Raw genomic sequence first — 21,019 nt, 5'->3', positions numbered from 1 at the left:
ACACACACACACACACACACACACACACACACACACACACAAACACACACACACACACACACACCCACACACACTTCTCAGGGCGATGAGCTGTCAGTCCGTGTTAGGCTTGGCATTCTCGTTAGCACGCGGTTTGGATCCCCTTTCAGAGGAGCTGAACTCAGGACCTTTCCCCCCCCCTCAGCAACTTCCAGAGAACGACAGAAGCCAACACAGAGAGGAACGCAGTGAACAAGAAGGAAAGAAGACAGACAGGAAGTGAGAGCCAAGGACAACTCATGATATTGGAGAGTTTGTAGTTAATCATTTGTTGAAATATCTCACATGCTTTGTGACTTTTACAATACGCAGAGGGTATTCCCAAACAGTTTCAAAGTTAACCTCCATGCCGCCTCAAGTAATTGTGTCTTCATCTAAAACCGCTGCGAGATCACCCTCGGGTATATCAAAGGGCAGCTGTGGGAGAGAGAAATCAAGCTTACCAAAGCACATTTACCTTATGAATAATGTTACCTTAAGTTTCAATTACATTCCTTCCAAATGAGCCCCCGAAGAACCCACGGCTGATTAAAAGGAATTTATTTGTGTTTCTCTGGGAGAGAAAATGGAATAGAGTTGCTTTTTACAAGAGCCAGATCAGCAGGTCCTCCTGGGTGGGCAGTGCTGCCCCAGAGAAGCTGAGCCTAAACCAGACATCCTTCAAAATGATTTCAACCACAATCACTGGTGCACTGACGACAGCAACCAATCCAAGACAAGCATTGCCAAAGAAAAGAAAAGCAAGAAAACGGCTTTAGTGGAGGGGAACATCCACCTTTTCAACAGACGTGCCCGAAAATTTCTCCAAAACTCGGCACCCTCCCAGCCAAAAAACTCCCGTCTCCACAGTCCACTCCATCCCAGGTTAGCTCAAGTAAAGATAGATGGAATTCTTGGAACACCTTGCAGACTTAAACCAGACTTCACACTTTCTGATTTTTTTCCTTTATAGAACCTGCTGATGGTTTTGACAAATAATCCCTCAGTCCCATGGGAATGTGGTCGGGGTGTGGGTGTGGGTGAGGTGTGAGGAGGAGCAGCTTAGACGGCACATTTGGTGCCATGGGGCTCAGTGGTTCCTGGGGCCTAAGGCGGTTTTGTGATTCAGGATTTGGTCTCCCCATTCTGGCAGTAGACCACTTAGAAGTTTGATGGAATATAAATTGCTAGAGCTGTTGAGTCTAAGAGTACCTGCCCATGCAAAATTCCACAAACTAATGAATTACCTGTTTTGGTGTGGTCCGAGCAAACATTTCATGATAGATGATCATTATCTTGCCAAGCTTTGGAGGTGGTTCCAAGCAAGTCAGTATCAGCTCCCAGAATACTTGTTAATAAACACAAGATAGCACGTACTACCATACTGGAATAATAGAGGAAAGAAATACAGTACTTACAAAGCTTAGATGGAAAAAAAGATTTTCAAAAATACATATACAAGTAACTTTACACATAAAAAGACTTCAGCAGAGAAGTTGCATGAGTCTTTGTTTGACTCTCCGAGCAAAAAAGAGAAGAAACCAAACTGAAAGAGCACATTTTAATTTCTCTGTTTGTTTTCTTTCTCCTCTTTCACCACCTCCTGTTATGGTTTTTTTCTTCTCTTTTGTCTCTTCCCCTCTTTCTTTCCCCTCCTCATCATTCTCGTCTTCTCTTCCCATGGTTTCCAGGGAACCTTCCAGCTTTTGTTTGAGTCAGGGGCCATTTTGTGTAAACAGCCGCCGGGTTGAGGTAAGATAGTGAAGTTTGTGTGGTTTATGTGACCTAACCAGTTTCTTACATTTGTATTCCTCCTCTGATAAAGGCAACGAAAATGAATTCTGACAGTGGTTTCTTGATACAATACATAGTTATGTATTACATTACTCTGAGTTTTATGACACTGAGGCCTATAAAATGATTTACAAAATCCTTTATTGTTCAGTCAGAGAGCAAGTATTCATTTATTGAAATCATTTGGACACGCAAGTTTGCTTTCTTCAGCAGCAGAATTGGACCCCCTTTTTTGGCATAAGCTGCTTCCTTGGCAACGCAGCACAAAACTAATCCATTAAATGCAGTCGGTGACAGAACACACCAATTATGCACTACAGTACAGCGAGCATGCCATTTTGATTATTCAAAACTGTTAGTTGAGGTCAAAGTTTGTATCTATTTATAAATGTATTTTTTTCAGGGAGGCACAGACCTCATATACTCAGAAGCACAGAGAAATGGACACACACATATAACACTTTTGCCATCAGCTTTTTAATATCACCAATGTTCTCAATACACTGTTTCCTATCATGTTCTAAATTCTCCAGAAACGGGTTGACAAGTGAGGACACAAATGGAAGTAATTCCCTCCTTCGCCTTTCTTTAACCTACAGACACATTACCGGCATTATGAGATTTCAGGCGGCACAACTTTGCTGCATGGCTTTTCTCTTGAGGCAGCTGTAGGAAAATGTAAATCAGCGCTACAGTCACGATCAACTTTGTTAAGGCCAAGACCAAACAAGCATCAAGTCTGTGAGTCAAGACAAAAATGTGCCAATGGCTTCTTTCTGGTCATTGCCACAACAGGGTGCAAATTTGAAATGTTGAGTTTTATATTGATAGTATATTGGACTTATACTTGTATTGGACTGCATTTCTCACCAGCATATAAATCCAGATTGAATGAGTGTGTAATCAGTAGCCAGCTGGACATTCATCTATAGATAGCAGAGCAATAAAGGCAATTACCCCTGTGATTTCCACATAATTGAGACTTCATTTGTGTCAGGCCAAATAACGAGACCTCAAGAAAAATACTGAGATATGACCAAGACAAATTGGGTTGGAGTCAGAGAAAAGACCACAACTTAAAAAATGTGATCTCCGCAGCATGAAACCCAGACTGTGCATGAGTCCTGTAGTGAGGGCAGCAGTGTTGCAGTAGTGGTCAGCTTGGACCCCATGTCCAAACATTGTCATCGTTCTCATCTTTTCTCCATCCATCCCATCCTTCACCGTATCCCTTCATCCATCCCCCCATCCCACTAAATACCCCGGCTGTTAGCAGGCATTAAAAAGCCATTCACACTGCTCTCAAGTGCTTGGGTTGGCCGTCACCAGAGCTGACTACAGAGGCTTTGAGGGGGCCTGGCCTCTCTCTCTTTCTCTTTCCCTTTCTCTCTTTCTCTGCATCTCTCATGCTCTCTCCCCTTAGCAGCTGATAAAATAGACTTGTGTTTCCATTCCAGTACTTGCTCTCTGTGAGTTTTTCTCATAGATCTAGCTTTTGGCACCTTTTGACACCTAGTTTTTGGCACCTCTGGTCTGTCAAGCTTCTGTGGGATGCCTAAGGCGTTGACACTATAACCTGAGAGAATCAGCAGCAGAAAAATCTATGAAATACTGTGGGATTTGTTCGTGTTGATCCGGAACATGCTTGGCTTTCACTGCGCCTGGTCCATATTTTTCATATTATCAGAGTCTGTAAAGTCGCATCATGACATAAGACAATGACTGCCACATACGTTAAAGGAAACGCCACTTTGGAGCCCTTTACCACTGACTGACATTCACAAACAACAGGCAATGGCAAAACCAAATCCCACTGTGAACTATAAACATGCAGCCAGAGAAAACCAGAGGAAAATAGCCCTCTTAGAAAAAAGTAATTTACAACCTATCTCCATTCAATTTACAACCAAACATGTTTGATTGGATAATAAATATCAACTTTCTAACAAAGATATGGTAAAGCTTATAAATGCTGACCAAAGTACACCCTTCATAAACTGTCTTCTCCTATTCATCGGTCATCATTTACAGATGCCTTTTTTTTTTTTTTTGGTAGAGTTTTGGAACAAATTCTGTAGAGATTTATTATAACTTTTATAACATTTGGAACATGCTTAACATCAAAAGAAAATAATAAGAGCCCAAATTGCAATTACAGCATAAAAAACGTTTTTAAAAAGTGCCCTAACATTTCAAAAAAAGTTTGTTAAAAGTTGTATGTTATAAATAGAGACTTCAAATGTTAACAAATATTATATATAAAAATAAAGTTCTGTAAATGTTCTATAGATCAGATATAATAACCGCTTTTGGATTGCCAAGTTGTGGAAAAACCCTTAAAGTGGAAGAATCTTCTTAATGAATTTAAGAGCTACTATAAAGTCTCCAGCCATACAGAGTTTTTGCAAGCCAGAAATTATTCTTGTTAATTGCTTATAACTTGAAGCCATTAATTACAAAATTTAAACACCCTCATAAAAGATGTCTTATTAACAAGAAGTACCAGAAAAACTGTAAAAATATGTTTGAAGGGTTATTTATTTTAAATATTCATATCATGCGATTATACCTAACACAAATGTGTATTGACTTAAACCAGACACCTTCTGCGGATGAAAGTTTGAAATGAAATTTACACACAGAGGAGTTTCAGGAGTATTTCAGGACAAAACATGGTGGCCATCCACATTGGGTGGTATATTATGGGATGCTGTTACTAACCGAAGGCAGGTAGTCTGGCAAAGAGCTGACAGGGGCATCAGAAACCAATAACTGCATCTGCTTACACACCAACTCTCTTCGGCCAAGTCAAACTCATATGTCTGAATAGGCTCATACAACATGTTCATGAGATCTCTCTCTCGCTCATACTCTCCCTGACGCACTCTGATTCTCCGTCTCCTCAGATCAGCGCCAGGAATGTTCGCTTTTGCAGCATCACTCAGTTGCCAACTTTAGCTGAGAACAGTCCTGAACTTTATCTTAATGGGACATTTTATTGCATGTATTTAAAAACGGATAGTACTGCATTGAGTTTGTGACTTCTTGTTTTTTATGCCAGTGTTCAGTATTAAATTTGACAATTTTCATAACAAAACCCTACCTTGAAAATGCCACATTTGTTAGAACATTTAAAACTCTATTAATACCTTGATCATCAGTGTGTTATCTACAATCTTGTTGGTAGATGTTTTAGAAATACCAGGATGATCATACACACACACACACACACACACACACACACACACACACACACACACACACACACACACACACACACACACACTTCTATACAATGTATGCAATGTAGCCAGACTTCATTGCAGAAACCAGTATTTTTTAACCTTGAGGATCCTCAAACCACACTGAACCTCTGGAATTTATGAGTGTAGTACATAATTTAATTTAGTTAATCCAAATGAAGCATCAAACTCTGTGTATAATTGAATGTGTCTGTATTCACTATGCATGTGCAACTGTGCAGAAAGACAGGAGCTCTAGACGTTCCATGTTCACCCATGACAACAAATTTGTCTGTGACAAAGTCAGCTGCCCCACCTGTTCACCATTAATATAGTTTTTACTCCATCAAACCATTTCCCATACAATCCCACATCTGTGACTCACACAACACACACATTCACCTCTGCAGCCCCTCAGGCTGACATGTTTCCCCGCTAATCTGTTTGCACAACTCTGGTGTGACCACAGGCCAATTACACATCGTCACATGATGCACACCCACAAGAGAGAGTGAGAAGGAGACAGAGGAGAGAAAAAAGCCACCCCCTAAGAGCACCTCTTTTTCAAATTCAGCTCTCTTTTCTCCCCCCCGGACCTTCTCCCCTGGCTCATTCACCCATCCCCTCTGTCCACAGCTCTCCTGCTCAGCTTGTGAGTGTAATTACAGCTGCCTATCATTTAGACTCTCCCTGTACAACGGCACCCCTCAGAGAGCACGGTCCCACTACAACTCTCTAGGTAAATTTGATTTCTCATCTCATTTACCTTCTGTAAACTCTGCCATATGTTTGATATTATATTTAAACTGTTCCAGTGGATGCCAAGAGTGCGTATGCCTTGGGAAAGGTAGAGGAACTGTGTTGGAAAAACTGAACTGGTGAATGACAAGTGAAATTGACCATGATGTGAGAGAGCAGTAGGGAAAAAGAACCTCAAAACCAAAAAGAAGAAGGGAGAGAGATTTCACAGCAGCATCCTTTTTTTCTCCTTTTTTTACTGTTCTTTTTTTTATTTTGGCACAAAGGAAACTGTCGAGTGGGGAAAGTGAAAGATTTCCTGTGTTATTGTTGTCTTTGCTCTCTCCAGTACCACTAAATTGAACACTTTTCTTTTCCTCTTTCCCTTTTTGCCTGAGTGGCGTTGGGGGCTACTTGTCCCTGTTCCTCCACTTGTCTTTCTCATAATCCCTTTTTTCTTTCTTTTCTTCCTCTCGGTCCTTTCTCTCGTGGTAAGGATTGACCAGGTCACACGTCAACAGCAGGGCAGCCAACTTTATCTTAGTGCTTTTTTTTTGGGGGGGGGGGGGGGGGGGGTTATATCCCCTTTAAATTCCAGATGCATGGGAATTCTCAAACATGTCAAAGGGTGAAAGCATAATTTGTAAATGAACAACAATTTTGCTTGAAATTCTGGTTAACTCATATCATTGTTGAAAAAAAAAACTCCAGGAAAATGTACTCTCTCATCCGCTTATCCTATTTAAAATAATTTACAAAGACTAATTGGCTCAGGCCTGTGCCGTTACAAAGGGCTGAAAAAGTCATGTTCAATAGCAGTGTAGAGGGGGGGTTGGGGCTACTTTAGCCAAAAGGATGAGGTCATTCAGAGGGCACAGACGAGGGCAACCGTCTCCCTCAGTCAATCTGGCTCAGAGAAAATTCTGGGAACTCTAATTTGAGAGGTGAAACAGAGGCCTGAATGCACAAATGCATGAAATCCCCTGAGCTATCAAGGGCACAGCAAAGTAAAACAAATTCATTGACCAGCAGAGACTGAAGGATTTTGATTAAGGCTGAATTAACATAAGGACTTTTGCCCATCCAGGTGGTCAGCTGATGGTTTGGGATCAATTTTTAAACAGCAGGCCCCAAGGCTTTTAATCCACACTGACCTGAAAGTTAGCTTTATAGAAAACACTTTGGGGAGAAGCTCAGCTGGAATATAGACAAGAGTGACTGAGAACAGGTCTGTAATGGGAGGAGGAAGGTTTGGACATTTTTCAAATTGGTGACTCGGCTCAGTTTGACCTGAGAAGTTTTGTGTTTGTATTTTCGCTTATCTATGAAATAATCTATCCCTACAAAACTGTGCACACTGCTACAACCACATCTTGTTAATAGCCTGTCTCCTGCTTCCCTGCCTCCCTGTCTCTCTACTTGCTGTCATGTCTTGCCTTCCTGGCTGCCTGCCTGTCTGATAGTCCACCTCCCCTCCTGCCTGTCCACTTCCCCAACGATCCCTGCCTCTACACCTCACCATCCAGTCTTTATAATCTCTTGGCCTTACAACTTCACTTCTTGTCTGCCTGTCTCTCTGTTTCCTCTCCAGTCTGCTTTCCTGCCTCAACTAAGAGGTACTCTTATATGAAGAGGTGTGTAATGGGTGTTACTCTGATTGTGCAGGTGGAGATAGGATGAATGTCAGAATTTATATGCTCCGTAATAAAGTTTACGAGTGGGCCTTGTTTCCAACTTGCAGTTTTCACAACCGTCAGGGAGTTGGGAACTGAGTCATACATACTCAGTCACCGCAGTTAAGTTTCTTTGTTTCTTCTGTACTTGTGAACAAGCATGAAATCATACAAGGCAAAGCAAGAATGTCAACCACAAAAGATGAAGGATATGTTACTCACATGTGATTCATCTGCTTCAAACCTCAGTTGCAATTTAAAATTATATTCAGAAGAGGACATAAAAAAATAATCAGTTTCTGAGCAGCCAGTTATTTTCAGACAGGTTCATGATATTTGAATTTGAATTTTGTATTTTTAATTTTTAATTTGTACTTTTATATGAAACAAGTAGTTGAATCAAAGTGTTTTAACACAGAGCAGATCCAAGTGTGAATACTGTATTCATGAATGTGTGAACGTGTGACACACTGTATAGCCAAAAAAATGAGATACATGTTCCCCACAAGTCGGACTGGATAGACAAATATAAGAAAAAAAAACACATTATTATACAGCTTGCGGGATAGTATAAGAAAATATTGCGAGAGTGAAAATGAGGGTGAGAGTGTAGATTTTTTTGGAAGGGGGTATAGAAAGGTGAAAGGTCCAGTGGCAGGGTGTAAGCATTGCTGAAGTGCTCCACTGGGTTGTGTATAATGGGGACAGGGCAGAAGGGGCAGAGAAGATGCATGGGTCACATTAAAACTGGGTTCAGCGAGAGGGCTTCACTAATGCTACCTAATCCTCGACAAGCCCGGCTCACACAGCACAAACACACACACACACACACACACACACACACACACACACACACACACACACACACACACACAGACGCACGCAGTTGTTCTCTACTGGCACCTATTTATGACTGTTGGCCAGTGATGTGTATGAAGTGTAGTAGTAGTATGTGTGCCTGATGTCACACGCAGGCCGGGACTATGAGTTAATCTCAGACCACCAAGCATCCAACAGAGAAAGTTGCATGCTATGGTGTACAGGCAGTCTCTTTTCCATATTTACCCACATACTCGGTGACACTGACACACAGTATTGTCTGGTTAGTGCTTATACACAGTGTTATTTATGGCTATTGTACATTTAGATTTAGTTTATTGGTGCTTTTAAAGCTACATATTGAGGGCAGGAATAAGTGCGTAATACAGTGTAGTACTTTGTCCCATTTAGCCCTAATCATCTGTTTCTGTTTATGGGCAAACCTCTCACTGCTTCACTGCTGAGGGAGAGCAACTCAGGATCACACACTCATAAACGGCCAAAGCAGTGTGTGTTTTGAAGTAGACTAAGAATTATTCAGACTGTCCTTCCTGCTGACAGCAGCAGTTGTTTCAGAAAAATGCCCAAAAGCAACATGTGTTTAAATTCAAGGGACAAACCCCTCTTGGAGGAAATGGTGACGTTGGCACAAAACCTACTAAGAGAGGGGGTTGAGGTAGCTGGGTGGGTCAATGAAATGTTGGATTTAGACGCAGGAGTCGACAGTCAGCGTTGGTCTCTTTGAACCATGACTAAGTTGTTTTTGTGCCTAAACCAAACCAAACCTTGACCATGTCAGATCAGAAAGGGGTTTTATTTTTGCATTTACATCCGTTTTGGAAGACACTGACGAATGATGATGTTCTGCTAATAGGGCCATGAGAGGACAAATGTCTTTAAGACTTCCGAGCAAGTTCAGTTTTACTTGACTTTGGATATCAGAAAACACTTCCATGTGTCATTCTGGATGGAAAATAAAATTGGATGGATGTGATTTTTGTTTATTTTGGTGGAATAATAACTTTCATAGATAAAAGTTAAAGGACACATTCCCACCTGCAGAAAAATGTCTAAACATGTGATGGCTACTATTATACTAAAAAGGTGCATTTATACCCTATTTCAAAGTCGAACATGCATAAGTATATGTACTTCCGCGACACACACATCACATCACATGTATGTATGGTGATCCTTGGGTTTAGCATGACTAAACTGGTTTAAACAAAAGTAAAACAACAACGTCCCAAAAGACAACAACATTCCAGAGGGGCCAAGTGGGTCTCTTAGGAAATAAGTCAGTCACATTCCTGTCTGTGATCAATCAGCCTCTGGCCCAGACAACCTGAGATTAACCTCAGACATCCTGGAAACTACCTGCCCTTCTCGTAGAAAACAATTTACAGCAGTTTTACCTTGTGATAAGCAAAAATGTGACATAGGAATAAAATGGGCCATGTCTGAACCACAATACACTGCAGTTTCCTCAGTTTCATCAGTCAATTCTTCAGGATGACAAAATAATCATACGTAAACAGACTGGAAAGTAAATAATAATAACGTTATAATAATAATAATAATAATGATAATAATAATAATAATGTGTGTTTCACAAAATACATCTTACAATATAGACATAATAATAGTGAACACAGAGGAATAAAAAGAATAATAATAAAGATCATACAAAGAAAATAAACACAGGGAGTTCAACAAGTGGTCATACATACAGAGATAAAACAAAATGCAATAGAACAACATTAAAATATGTGTATAGACGTTATAAAAAATTGTATAAAAATGCCAATATGTACTGATGCGTTTTTTAAAGCTTTTTCAAATGAGGCACTGACTCAGCTGATCTGATACTGAGTATAGTAAAAGTATGATCCCCATCTGTTCTAAGTCTGGAGTATGTAACTATTAACAACATCTGATTATCTGATTTGAGGGGTCTCGGTGCAGAATAAGGGGTTAAGAGTTCTGAAATGTAAAGTGGAGCCAGACGTATGCAGGGATTTAAAAGTAATCAGTAGAATCTTACATTGATTTTTGTAATGAATGGAGAGCCAGTGTAGTTCGGCCAAGATTGGAGTGATGTGTTTCCTATGTTGAGTGTTTGTGAGCAGTCTTGCTGCTGCTTTGTGCATCAACTGTAGACGGGCAGCTGTTGTATTGTTTAGGCAGGTAAATAATGAATTGCAGCAGTCTAAGTGGGAGGAAATGGGGGTGTGGATAAGTTGTTCAACTTTGTTTTGGGGAGCTTTGTTTTGACTTTGGCAATATTTCTGATTTGTAAATAGCAGGATTGATTCTGATTCTGATTGAAGTTGAGGTACTGATCAAAAATAACTTCTATGTTTCTAGTTCAGTGTTTGGTGTTACTTAGTGGTTCAACGTGGGAGGTGACGCTGTTGGAAATACCATCGGGACCAATAATCAGGACTTCAGTCTTATCCGGTTCCGCTGTCATTATAAGCAGCGAGGCAGCATTGCAGAGAATTCAGATTTTTAGGATTTTCAGGGCTAAACGAGACATATAACAGTGAGTCATCAGCGTAAGAATGGTAGGATATAGAGTTGAAATCACGAATAACATGGTCAAGGGGCAACAGATACAAACTGAAAAAATAAGGCCGAGGACTGAGCCCTGTGGGAACCTACGTGGCATGAGAGCAGTTGAAGAACAAAAGTTGTCAACAGTGACTTTAAATAATCTGTTTGAAAAGTAAGATAAAAACCTGTTAAGAACCTTTTCCAGGCCAACCCAGTACTTGTTAAGTAGAACTGAATGATCAACTGTAGGCTGCGCTCAAGTCCAGCAAAATGAGAACAGTGAGATTTTAAATGTGTTTAGGTAACTGAGTGTGGTAACAGTGTGACGTGAGGCTAACACATTTTTCAGCAGAAAGGAACGCTCATTCTCCCAACCAAGGGAGCATGTGGGCGAAGGAAGGAGGGGAGGTTTTGGCAAATTGAACGCTGAAATATGGAGGAGCACTCGGACATGCCACGCTTAACTCACTACCTCAGCGGCACTCAGCTCAGTGACAATGTGGTGGACTCATTACCTCAGGTCTCTCAGGTACTCAGAACGAGGAGCGACATGACCTCTGTTGGATGCACTGAGTGAAAGCAGTGAGTTTATAGAGGAGCAGTGAGATTTATAAAGGTTTCCTGAGTTGAGTAAAGTTAATAGTTCACCGCTGATTAATAAAGTTTCTTAACAAAGGTGCAAGTAATACAGACTAAAAGAAAAGAGATCAACTCTGTATACAAATACTTTTTTAGAGTTCCCACTTTCCCTGCATGATTTTCTTCTATGTTACTTGTAAGCTTTTCAACTTTGGATAAGTGAGTGGGTGGAGAGAGTGAAGTTGACTGTAGTTTTTCCAGTTACGAAAACGCTAAAATTGAGGCAATTGTATCCACATTGATTTTCAGCTCTTGTCTGCTGCCTGCTATCAAACTCCATTATAACTTTCAATTCGTTGTTTTTTTCTTTCATTTTATGTTTTTTTCTTACAAAATAGAGTTTAAGTAAAAAACATTGTGATTTATCCAGCTGTCAAGTGTACAGTGCCCTAATTTTCTCAGCATTCATATCCAGCCTCTGTACCTCCCTCTGTCTCACAGTCAGTGTTCTGGCCAGCACATAATTGTCTAAGTGCTTCTGGATGGCAGCGGGCTATTTGGTCATTAAGGGGCCTATTAAGTCATTAGTGCAACAGTGGGACTGCCGTCCGCCTGCCGACAGGACCAGATGATCGGCCTGATACGTGTTGCCTCGCAGTTTTCCACATATTTGCGCAGGTAATTATAGCTTAGATGTGAAACACCCTCAGATGTCATACCTAAAGAGGGGATACATGTCTCCAGCACACTTTAAAGGTAATCTCCACCCCCTCCTCTTTTTCCATTGTGTGTGTGTTGATGTGTACGTTTGCAGATGAGCAAAGGGTTAGCAATGGGACAACCAGAGCCTTGGGACTTGTCAGAGAGAAAGATAGAGCAAGAAGGAGGGAACAGAGATCCAGAAGGAGCGAGTAGGTCAGAGGAAAGAAGAGCGGAGTGCAGACACAGAACGCTTTTTCCATCAGTCAGCCTCAGTGGCCAACACATTGCTTCAAAGTCAAATGTACACGCCCCTGGAATGTAAATATTTGGATATGGGCAAAGTTGGATGTTACTTAATTTCTTCCCTTTAAAGATGTCTGTTTAGGTGAACAAGGTCCAAGAAACATAACGCAAAGTATTCTGTATGATTTGATACACGCAGGAGAATCATATTCTGATTTCATTTCGTTCTTAGCAACGCTTGCCCAGACTTTGGAGACACTTATACCCTGCTCTTCACTGCTTCCCATAAATGCTCATCAAATAACTGCCATTCACAGCCAGAAACCTTTGGATCTGCACAGCGGAAGACATTCCTCCCTGGATATGAGCTGTATTTCACTTTTACTATGTTACAGTTCTTAAATCATTTTTTTAAATCACTGATTTGTATCCTTGGGCTGTATACTTTAGTAGGTCCAATCTGAAATCAAATTTAATATCATATAAAGTATTACTGGTGTATGGAAAATACAGACTGTGTGTATCTAAACAGACTTAGAGCTCTGGCACAGACAGAAATAAGTTTCACTTTATGACACTGTGTGTAAACTCTGTGGTTGCTATCCTAGCACCATGTACTTTTCATTACATATTTTCATACTTATATTCAAAAAACTAAATGTCATCATATCGTATATGATTACACCATCAACCAACACACTGTTGGGATATTTTAACCCAACCTCCAGGCCTAAAAGTTCCTTGCTGAGACCACAACATGTGTGAGGCTGCACTGTCAGCACAACAGTAAGCGTCACCCTGAGGTCCTCTCTAGCAGAGAGATGGTACAGGGGGTGCACTGATTGAAATAGACATGCCAGACTGTCACTGAAGCTGTAAAAAGGACACCTTCCCATCAGGAGGATGCCCTTCTGTTGAGAGGAAACCAGATTCTGTCACCACCACCCTCCCACGCCTGAAAATCTTTACCCAATCACCTCTCCAGCCCTGAGGTGACAATACTAGGGTCCACTGACAATCAGCCATCTCTCTCTCACAAATTATACCGAATTGATGGAAAGTGGTCAAAGACTGGGACAGGTACTCCATCAGACTGGACTCTGCTTTCCCAGACTGACCCTGGCAGACAGTCTCCTTACCGCTCTGCTGCTCTGCGACTCCAATACCACCTCCCACCCTTGACCCCTGCCCAGGAGACAGACACCACTGATATGATGTAATTTCTCTCCGACATGGGCTAGTGGCCTCAGCTGCAATACGACCCAGAGAAAATAAATATGGGTGTTTATTTGCTGGGAGTGAGAGAGGAGGCCCACAGGCTGGAGCCACCCTCAAGTTTCCCACAAGCAACTTTGCCCTAGAGCTGTTTTTGTTCCACATCTTAACTCCAATAATATACAGTATGTAGGTGAAAATAAGCCAGTTCAGTTTGGGTACTGTGCAACAACACCAAGACATGTTGTCCTAGTATTCATTGTGATGCTGAAACTGGAGGCCTATTCAAGTTTGCTGTTCGTGATTTCAGTAGATTCAAAATGTATAATAGTTCAGTCATCATGGGAATTTATTGAACCCTTGAAGGAAAAGGAAGTATAAGGTGATATAGGTGACTTCCAAAGCTGTGGTTGTGGAGCCTGCACCCTCTGAGCCAACTTAGGTTTCTGTAGCCATTCCCACTCAGTGCTCAAAGCATTTGCAAAGACTTTGGTACTGGCTGGCCCGCCCAGCTGTCAACCTACATTGGCCTACACAGAGTTGGAGAAGAACCATGCATCACATCCCGCCTTTATTTCCACAACCTCTAAAGTCCCTCTTACAGAGACATCCACACCTCTCTGTGATCTAAAGAGACCATAGAGAGGTTTCAGAACAACAGAGCTCTCGTTAGAACACGATGGTCTAAAGAGGGTTCTGGCATACTTAACATCTCTCCATCCCTCCCACACTACCACCTACATCCCCACTCCAGATGATCACTAGTAAAACACCCGCTCCACCTCCTCCTACCCCAGAGAGGATGATTTATCTGCTGCACCCCTTTTCATACAAAAACTTCCTCCTCTAATGTCACAGGTTTCCCAAGCAACAACTAACTCATGGAGCTGCCCAACTGGCACCAATGGGACCAGGTGAAAACCTACTGTGTGACAGATGATGAATCACCAGCACTCACATTTCTAAGAGCCAGCAGCAAAGCTACAGGATATTGTAAGCAGCTACTTTTATTGGGAACAAATAATATGTGTGCCTTCAGGGCCTGGAACCTTTCCAAACTCAGATCTCCCTTTACGCATTGCTCATGTTTCAGATTAGCGTTAGCATTGAGACGATGCACATCCGTCTCCCTTTTTGTCCACGCAACCACCCCAATATTTTCTCTTTTCCTCACAGTCAGCCTCTATCTCTGTCTTTCTCTTCCGTTGTCTCACTTCTCTTTCTTCTGATTGCCACCCACGCATTTTCTCTTTGACTCTTTGTCTATCCATCTTTCTGACGTCATCGCCGTTACAGTCAAGCGTAGAGAGATCCAATCAACCATAGTGTTCAGATTAAATCACAAATTATTATAATTGAGAATAATGGTTTCCATGTCAGTTTCAGTTCAGCTCTGAATTGTTCTCATACATATTTGGAAATAAGGGGGTTGGAGGTTCAGAAGTCCAGCTGTACTTGCGCTCTGCTGTGGTAAAATTCAACTTATCCATGATCCAATTTTGACTGAATTTCCACGGCAATAAAACTCTTATCTGAATTTGAACACCTGTCTTGTAAAATGTTACTGTGTCCTATAAATTCAGTGCATTCTGCATGCGCTTTTCGCTGAACAAAGGATGATGCATATTGAAGTTGAATGGAAGTTTTTGGGAAACATAAACACTTATCTAAAGTTGGAAACTGTGCTGCTCTTCAACTCTGTTGCAATGTTATTTAAAACAGTGTTGTTTTTAGGGGCAACTGCTGCGCCTGCCACAATAAATACAGATCAGCATTTAGACTGAGAGAGCACTAAAGTTAGAGGACATGAATGTCTTTAAGATAATAGGAAGAGCACAAGTCTACAGGACATAACGGACTACACAAATTGCAACACCTTCCTAACAGCATCAGCAGTCATCCTTGTCATTACTGAGAAGCACAGTGTGCCTCACCAAGCTTATTTCTAGGGGCAGTAAAGCTCTCAGGCATGTGCAGGGTATGCAGTACGACTTTGACAGTGTAGTTAGGAGGTGCTGATGAAAGAGGAGAGGCTGGGAGCCCACTGCCTCTTAAATTAGCCCTTCGACCCGTCACATGGAGGCTTTGGCCCATGCAGATTCTGTTGCACCACATCCCCAGTGTGCATGTATGGAGCTTTGCATGCTGTTTACAGCCTTTGTGTGTGACATGTTGTGCATTCAAAGCACATGTGTTTGGTTGTGAGCACTGCATTAATACACACACTTCTGTTTATATCATATTGTAAATGGATCAAGTTCAGTTCTGAAGACATGATACTCCCAGCTGAATGACATTCATTTTCAGCATGTCGAAGCATGACCAAACGATCATTTCATAGGTTTGTAAAAATGAATAATATATGAATCTGTGACTCTACGCTCAATTGTTCTTCCTTAATGACCAGATGTGTGTCTGGATGAACTGAAATTGAAGTACTGTGTACAGAGAACTGAATTTTCAGTGAGGATCAAATACAGATTCAGGACAACTGAATTCAGTTTCACGATAATGCATTCACTTTGAAGTTGACTGGAATTCACTTCCAAATTAATAAATTCAATTTCAAATTATGCTATTCAGATTCAGTTTTAAAATGCAATTACTAATTTTTATTATATAAATTCAAATTATGTTATTCAAATTCAGTTATTTAATGCAATTATTCAAGTTGAGCAATTCAAATTCATATATGAATTATTCAAATTCAGTTTCTAGTGACACCTGTTTCTGCTTGGTTTTTCCTCCTTAATGTAGATCAAAGGTTATATTAAAAAATAAATCAGAATGGATCATCTTCCTCCTTTTGTCAAGGCTCATCACACATTTTTCCAGGACCTCCCACAGTGTGAAAAATAGTCCTCAGCCTCCAGCTTTGGTGACATCCAATGGACTAATTCTTAAATAGACACACATTCCCTTCGTTTCTTAAACATCACAGTAGAAATTACAGATGGATACTCCCCATGTTTACCTCATCGAGTAATTAGGTTATTTCCCTCATCTTTCAGTCTCCCGTTACAGTGCAAGCGTTGCAATGCCGCAGAGAGCCAGACAGCCAGTCTGCATTAATGAAAGAGAGAGCTCTCCGCTCTTCTCACCTTCTGTAATCTGTTCTGCATGTACATTGCTCAGCCTGACACCCTCTTTGCAGATTCAGCTGTTGAGCTTGTTTATTTAGTGAGGTGGAAGGACATCCATAACCGTAAAGCTGTCTCCTGGAGGCAAGTTGTAATCACTTTTTTCCCCTCCTTCTGTTGTCTTCTCCCACATTTCTTTCAGAGAAGGTGCAACACCCAAAATCTGTGCAGGCACACTCAACTTTTACTGTGGATTATAGAGCCCAATCTGTTTGTGTTCTACAAGCAGGAGGAAACAGGATACACAATCTAAGGATTTACTCATGCCATGATTTCACCAGCGAATCCAGCTGTGTACACAAAGGGAGTCAAATGTAAAAAAGGAGAAAATAAACATTCAATCCTCTTACCTGAGAGAAGTTGAGCCCATTGAGGGGGTGACACTGCTCCTCCACCCGCTCCACCGCCCCTGTTGTCTTTCTCATCCTCTCAGCCTCTTGAGCCAAAAACAAGTCCAGCACTGGCGTCCCCCTCGATCGGACGTCCCACTCCGTTAGCGAGTTCACCATCAGCATCACCCAGACGGGCCTCTTCCTTTCCCAGTTCCCCGCAATGGCGTTGAATAGGTAGTCAGCGTAGAGGCCACGGCCACGCTGATCAGCTGTCATCCAGTAAGGCATCATGTGTTTGACATAGTCCAGGTGGCGTTTGAGGCGGCGGTACAGGTCTCGAGGTAGCAAGGTCTGCAGGTTCTCCCCATGGGGCAGTAGTTGGCAGCTGGTAAGCTTTGAGATGGTCAGAGGGTCAGTCAGGTCCAACTCAAAGAAAACATTGTGGCTATTGTGGAAAGCCTGCTTGGAGCTGTTGGGGATGAAGTCCCAGACCCGGGTGTAGGGCACGTGAATGGTACCAAAAAGGTGGGAAGGGGGGTGAGGAGGCGCACGCTTTACTGTCCACAAGAAAGAGTTCATGTCACTTTGCTGTGGAAGTGGAAGAGAAATGAAAATAAGAGAGTAAGGTCAAAATTTTGAGAGCAAAAGGAAACAAAAATGCTAGAACCATCATGTTAGAACAACTCAATGTGCCTTAAAACTGAAGCTGACACATTTTTCCTCTATTGTGGTTTACTGGCTCATATGCTCAGGTCAACAAGTTAAAGATTGAAATACCATTTTAAAGATGACGGCAGGGGAAGCACGAAGTCTAGTCAGCTCGAGGCTGTGCTTCGAGGGCCTGCTGCTGCGGTGCAGTCAGGGAGTTTATAGAGGGGCCTTCTGGGCTGTAAACAGACCCCCGTGTATTGTTGAGGTGCATACCTCGGTTGCCAAAGCCTCTTTCGGCCTGGGAAGCGTTTTCAAGGCTGCAGTGCAAATATACTGCAGCAGAGCTCATAAAAGCCAAAAGCCGAAAGAAACCTGCTCTCCGTTTTGACCCCACTGTGATACTTTTGTTTGTGAAATTTTTTACACCAGGTGGGGAAAACTGGTGCTGACAGCCTTAAAGCACTGTTTTTTTTTTGTCCTACGGTCTATATTACAGGAAGTGTTTGTCTATTGCGATTATCTTTACACAAAACAATGTCACGTTGGAAATTAAATAATCACAGCCATTGGAAATGAGCAAAAGACTGTATTGCATTTAAAACATGGTTCTTATTAAGTGCTCTGCAAATGTGCTGTACATGTGCTATAACTTTGATGTTGGCATTATTCAATATGAAAAAAGGAATTAACTGTTATAAACAATATCAAACTTCTGGCTTCTGAGACGCAGTGTAATCAGGCATTTGAGGGATGAAACCATTACTGTAAAATAAAGTTATTCTTAGAAAATGTTTACTTCTAAAATTTAATCAAGATTGCCTTCAGCTGTGTTCCAATTATCCTGCGCACTTCCAGGGCTGCCTTTGTCATAGACAGCTTTTCAAATGGCTGCCAACAGCCGGTGAAATCGTCTTGTGGGATGTTCCATTATTATCATAATTGACTGCAATGAACATACAATAATTTCTGGCACAATCCCCATCTAGATAATATAAATCGAGAGTGCTCGTTTAATTTCAGAGCAGCGTTTTTGCCTTTGCAGATACACTAAAATGTTGAGAGTTTGCGATGTCGTCTCTAACTCAATTTTCACGTTGGCCGGTTCCAGCCGACAGACTAACTGGAAAAGTTTGCACGGCATTAGATGCATTAGTGCATTTTCCATCATATTTTGGGAGACACGGAAACTTTCTTTTTCTTTTCCTTTTTTGTTCAGCATTTTTTGTCATTAGTTAACGAGCTAATGGGCGTTTAGGCCTGACCATAAATGAAGACTTTTGGATAAGGAAAGTGTGGTCGGACTTGTCTAAGTCCTGAGGAGCTAAGGAGAGTCAAGATCCCCTCTCTGCTCAAGCTGCGTGGACTTTTCTGGAGAGCCTTGACGCGCAGGGCTCGTTTTTATGGGGGTAATTACTCTTAACAGAAAACAGAGACCACTGTACTGACGCATTACAAATCACATGAAGCAAAGGAACACGAAGCTTTCAGTGATGTCTGATTATATATGCATTATGCGCATAACGCACATATGAAACAAAAGCCTGTGATCAAACAGTTAATGAGATGCTCAATAACATGCACGCGCACAACAGCCAAGTGTCTTTTTTTTTAAGATTCGCCTGTTGCTGAGGTCATATTTTTCTTTTATTTGTATTTTTCCCATAAAGTAAACGTGTTGGATGTAATAACTGCAGTCATGATTTTAATTAACTTGTGCTTCATGTGGAGGATATTCACAGTGGGAGGCGCACATAAGGACAGGCACACACTCTGCACTTCCTCACGTTATGAGTTCAAACCACATCCATATATATATATATATATATATATATATATATATATATATATATATATATATATATATATATATATATATATATATATAATTTTTTTTTTTTTTTTTTTTTTTTACCAATAGGCGCCCGATAAGTGCTTTAATAGGCTGTGTTGAGCTGAAACACGATCACTTCTGAAAGGTCAGTGAAACTTTTCCAAATGAAGTCAAGTCACCCGTGGGTGTTCCCCACTTGCGTTTGTCACATAAACAGCCATACAGTTGGCGAGCGGCAACCATTTCTAACTGCTTTCATTTCTAAGGCCCATGTCTCATTATATTATAAGCACTGCTGAGGCAATTCAGAAATACCTGAGCCTTCACATATGAGAGCTTCATTTCTGTGTCTCGGCCTATATTCATATGAGGAATTGGTTTAAAATAAATGTATTCGGAGCGTAATATTCTTACTCTTATTATTACACATTTTAAACACTAATTATCAGGCTTTTGGCAGGCAGTCCACATTAATCTTGCAGCTATAACGTGTGTATTCACATTTTCATTCATTTAATCATCCGTCCATCTCAATGCACACCCAATTATTAGTTAATAATAAAAGGTATTTAAAGGTGTAAAAGGTCGTAACCTTTGACCTTATTGTAGAAATTAATAAGGCAAGATATAAGGCGTGATTGTGTCCTGCTGTTGAGTTGCCAACAAAATTAACAAATACTGCTGTTTAATTTCATGATTGTTTTTCTGACCAAAAGTTATCAGATTGTTATTACAATAGAATTTAACAAGTGTCACCATCATGTGTCCCTCAGTTCTTTTGGCTCAACAAAGTTGTCCAATTTGATGTATTAAATGCGTATCCGTGGTCTAATATAAATAAGGTGAGATTGTCCTTGGACGAATAAAGTGTCCCAGCACGACTCACCGACTTTGGTGTGTCGCACTGCTTCGGTCTGTCCCGTCGTTGTGCGCCCCAGGGTGCCACAGGGTGCAGGAGAGCGCTCAGGAAGACCCAGATGAATCCCGGTAGACAGACCATCGTGTCTAGGTGACAGGACACTTCTGAGCTCTCAGCACACTTTTATCTGCCTCTTCTCCTGTGCTCTCTTCTCACTGCCCGTTTCCCCCCTCGTCGCTTTTGAAATAAACACGTTACCGGTGGCCTCTGGGCTCACATGTGCCGCTCGCTTGGATGACCATTCCGCCCCTTCGCCATTATCGACTCTCTCCGCTTCCTGAGTTTGAGCAGTTTCAGATCTGGAACTTTTCCTGTCTCCCTTCACTCGGTGCAGTCCTGAAGCAGGAGCCGAGCTGAAAACTCTTTGGAGAGTGGTGCGCGGTGAGCTCCGCAAGTTTGGAGCGTCTTGACTGGGAGAGAGGGAGGTGGGACGATCCGAGTACCCCCCTTTACCCTACCCCAACACACACACACACACACACACACACACACACACACACACACACACGGTTTCTTTTAAGAGGAGGTAGTGCATGTTCAGAGAGGGATGTCAGGTTTGCGTGAGTA

The 21,019-nt window shown here is 41.5% G+C and overlaps 1 protein-coding gene across 1 annotated transcript in view; it reads right to left on the bottom strand.

Annotated features, from left to right (window-relative positions):
- The window catches only part of trabd2b (TraB domain containing 2B), a 68,896-nt gene extending 48,259 nt beyond the window's left edge, over positions 1-20,637 (bottom strand). Inside the window, exons 1-2 of the mRNA XM_062424582.1 lie at positions 20,420-20,637; positions 17,070-17,639 (exon numbers count right to left, since the gene is read on the bottom strand). Of these exons, the coding sequence (XP_062280566.1) occupies positions 17,070-17,639; positions 20,420-20,533 (684 nt within the window). The 5' untranslated portion in view covers positions 20,534-20,637. The remainder of the gene's footprint in view (positions 1-17,069; positions 17,640-20,419) is intronic.
- Positions 20,638-21,019: the final 382 nt, after the last annotated feature.

Source organism: Scomber scombrus, chromosome 8 (genome assembly GCF_963691925.1).
Source record: "Scomber scombrus chromosome 8, fScoSco1.1, whole genome shotgun sequence".
NCBI lineage: Eukaryota > Metazoa > Chordata > Actinopteri > Scombriformes > Scombridae > Scomber > Scomber scombrus.
The sequence above is the reverse complement of the archived record's forward strand: the minus strand, read 5'-3'. Positions and strand labels throughout refer to the sequence as shown.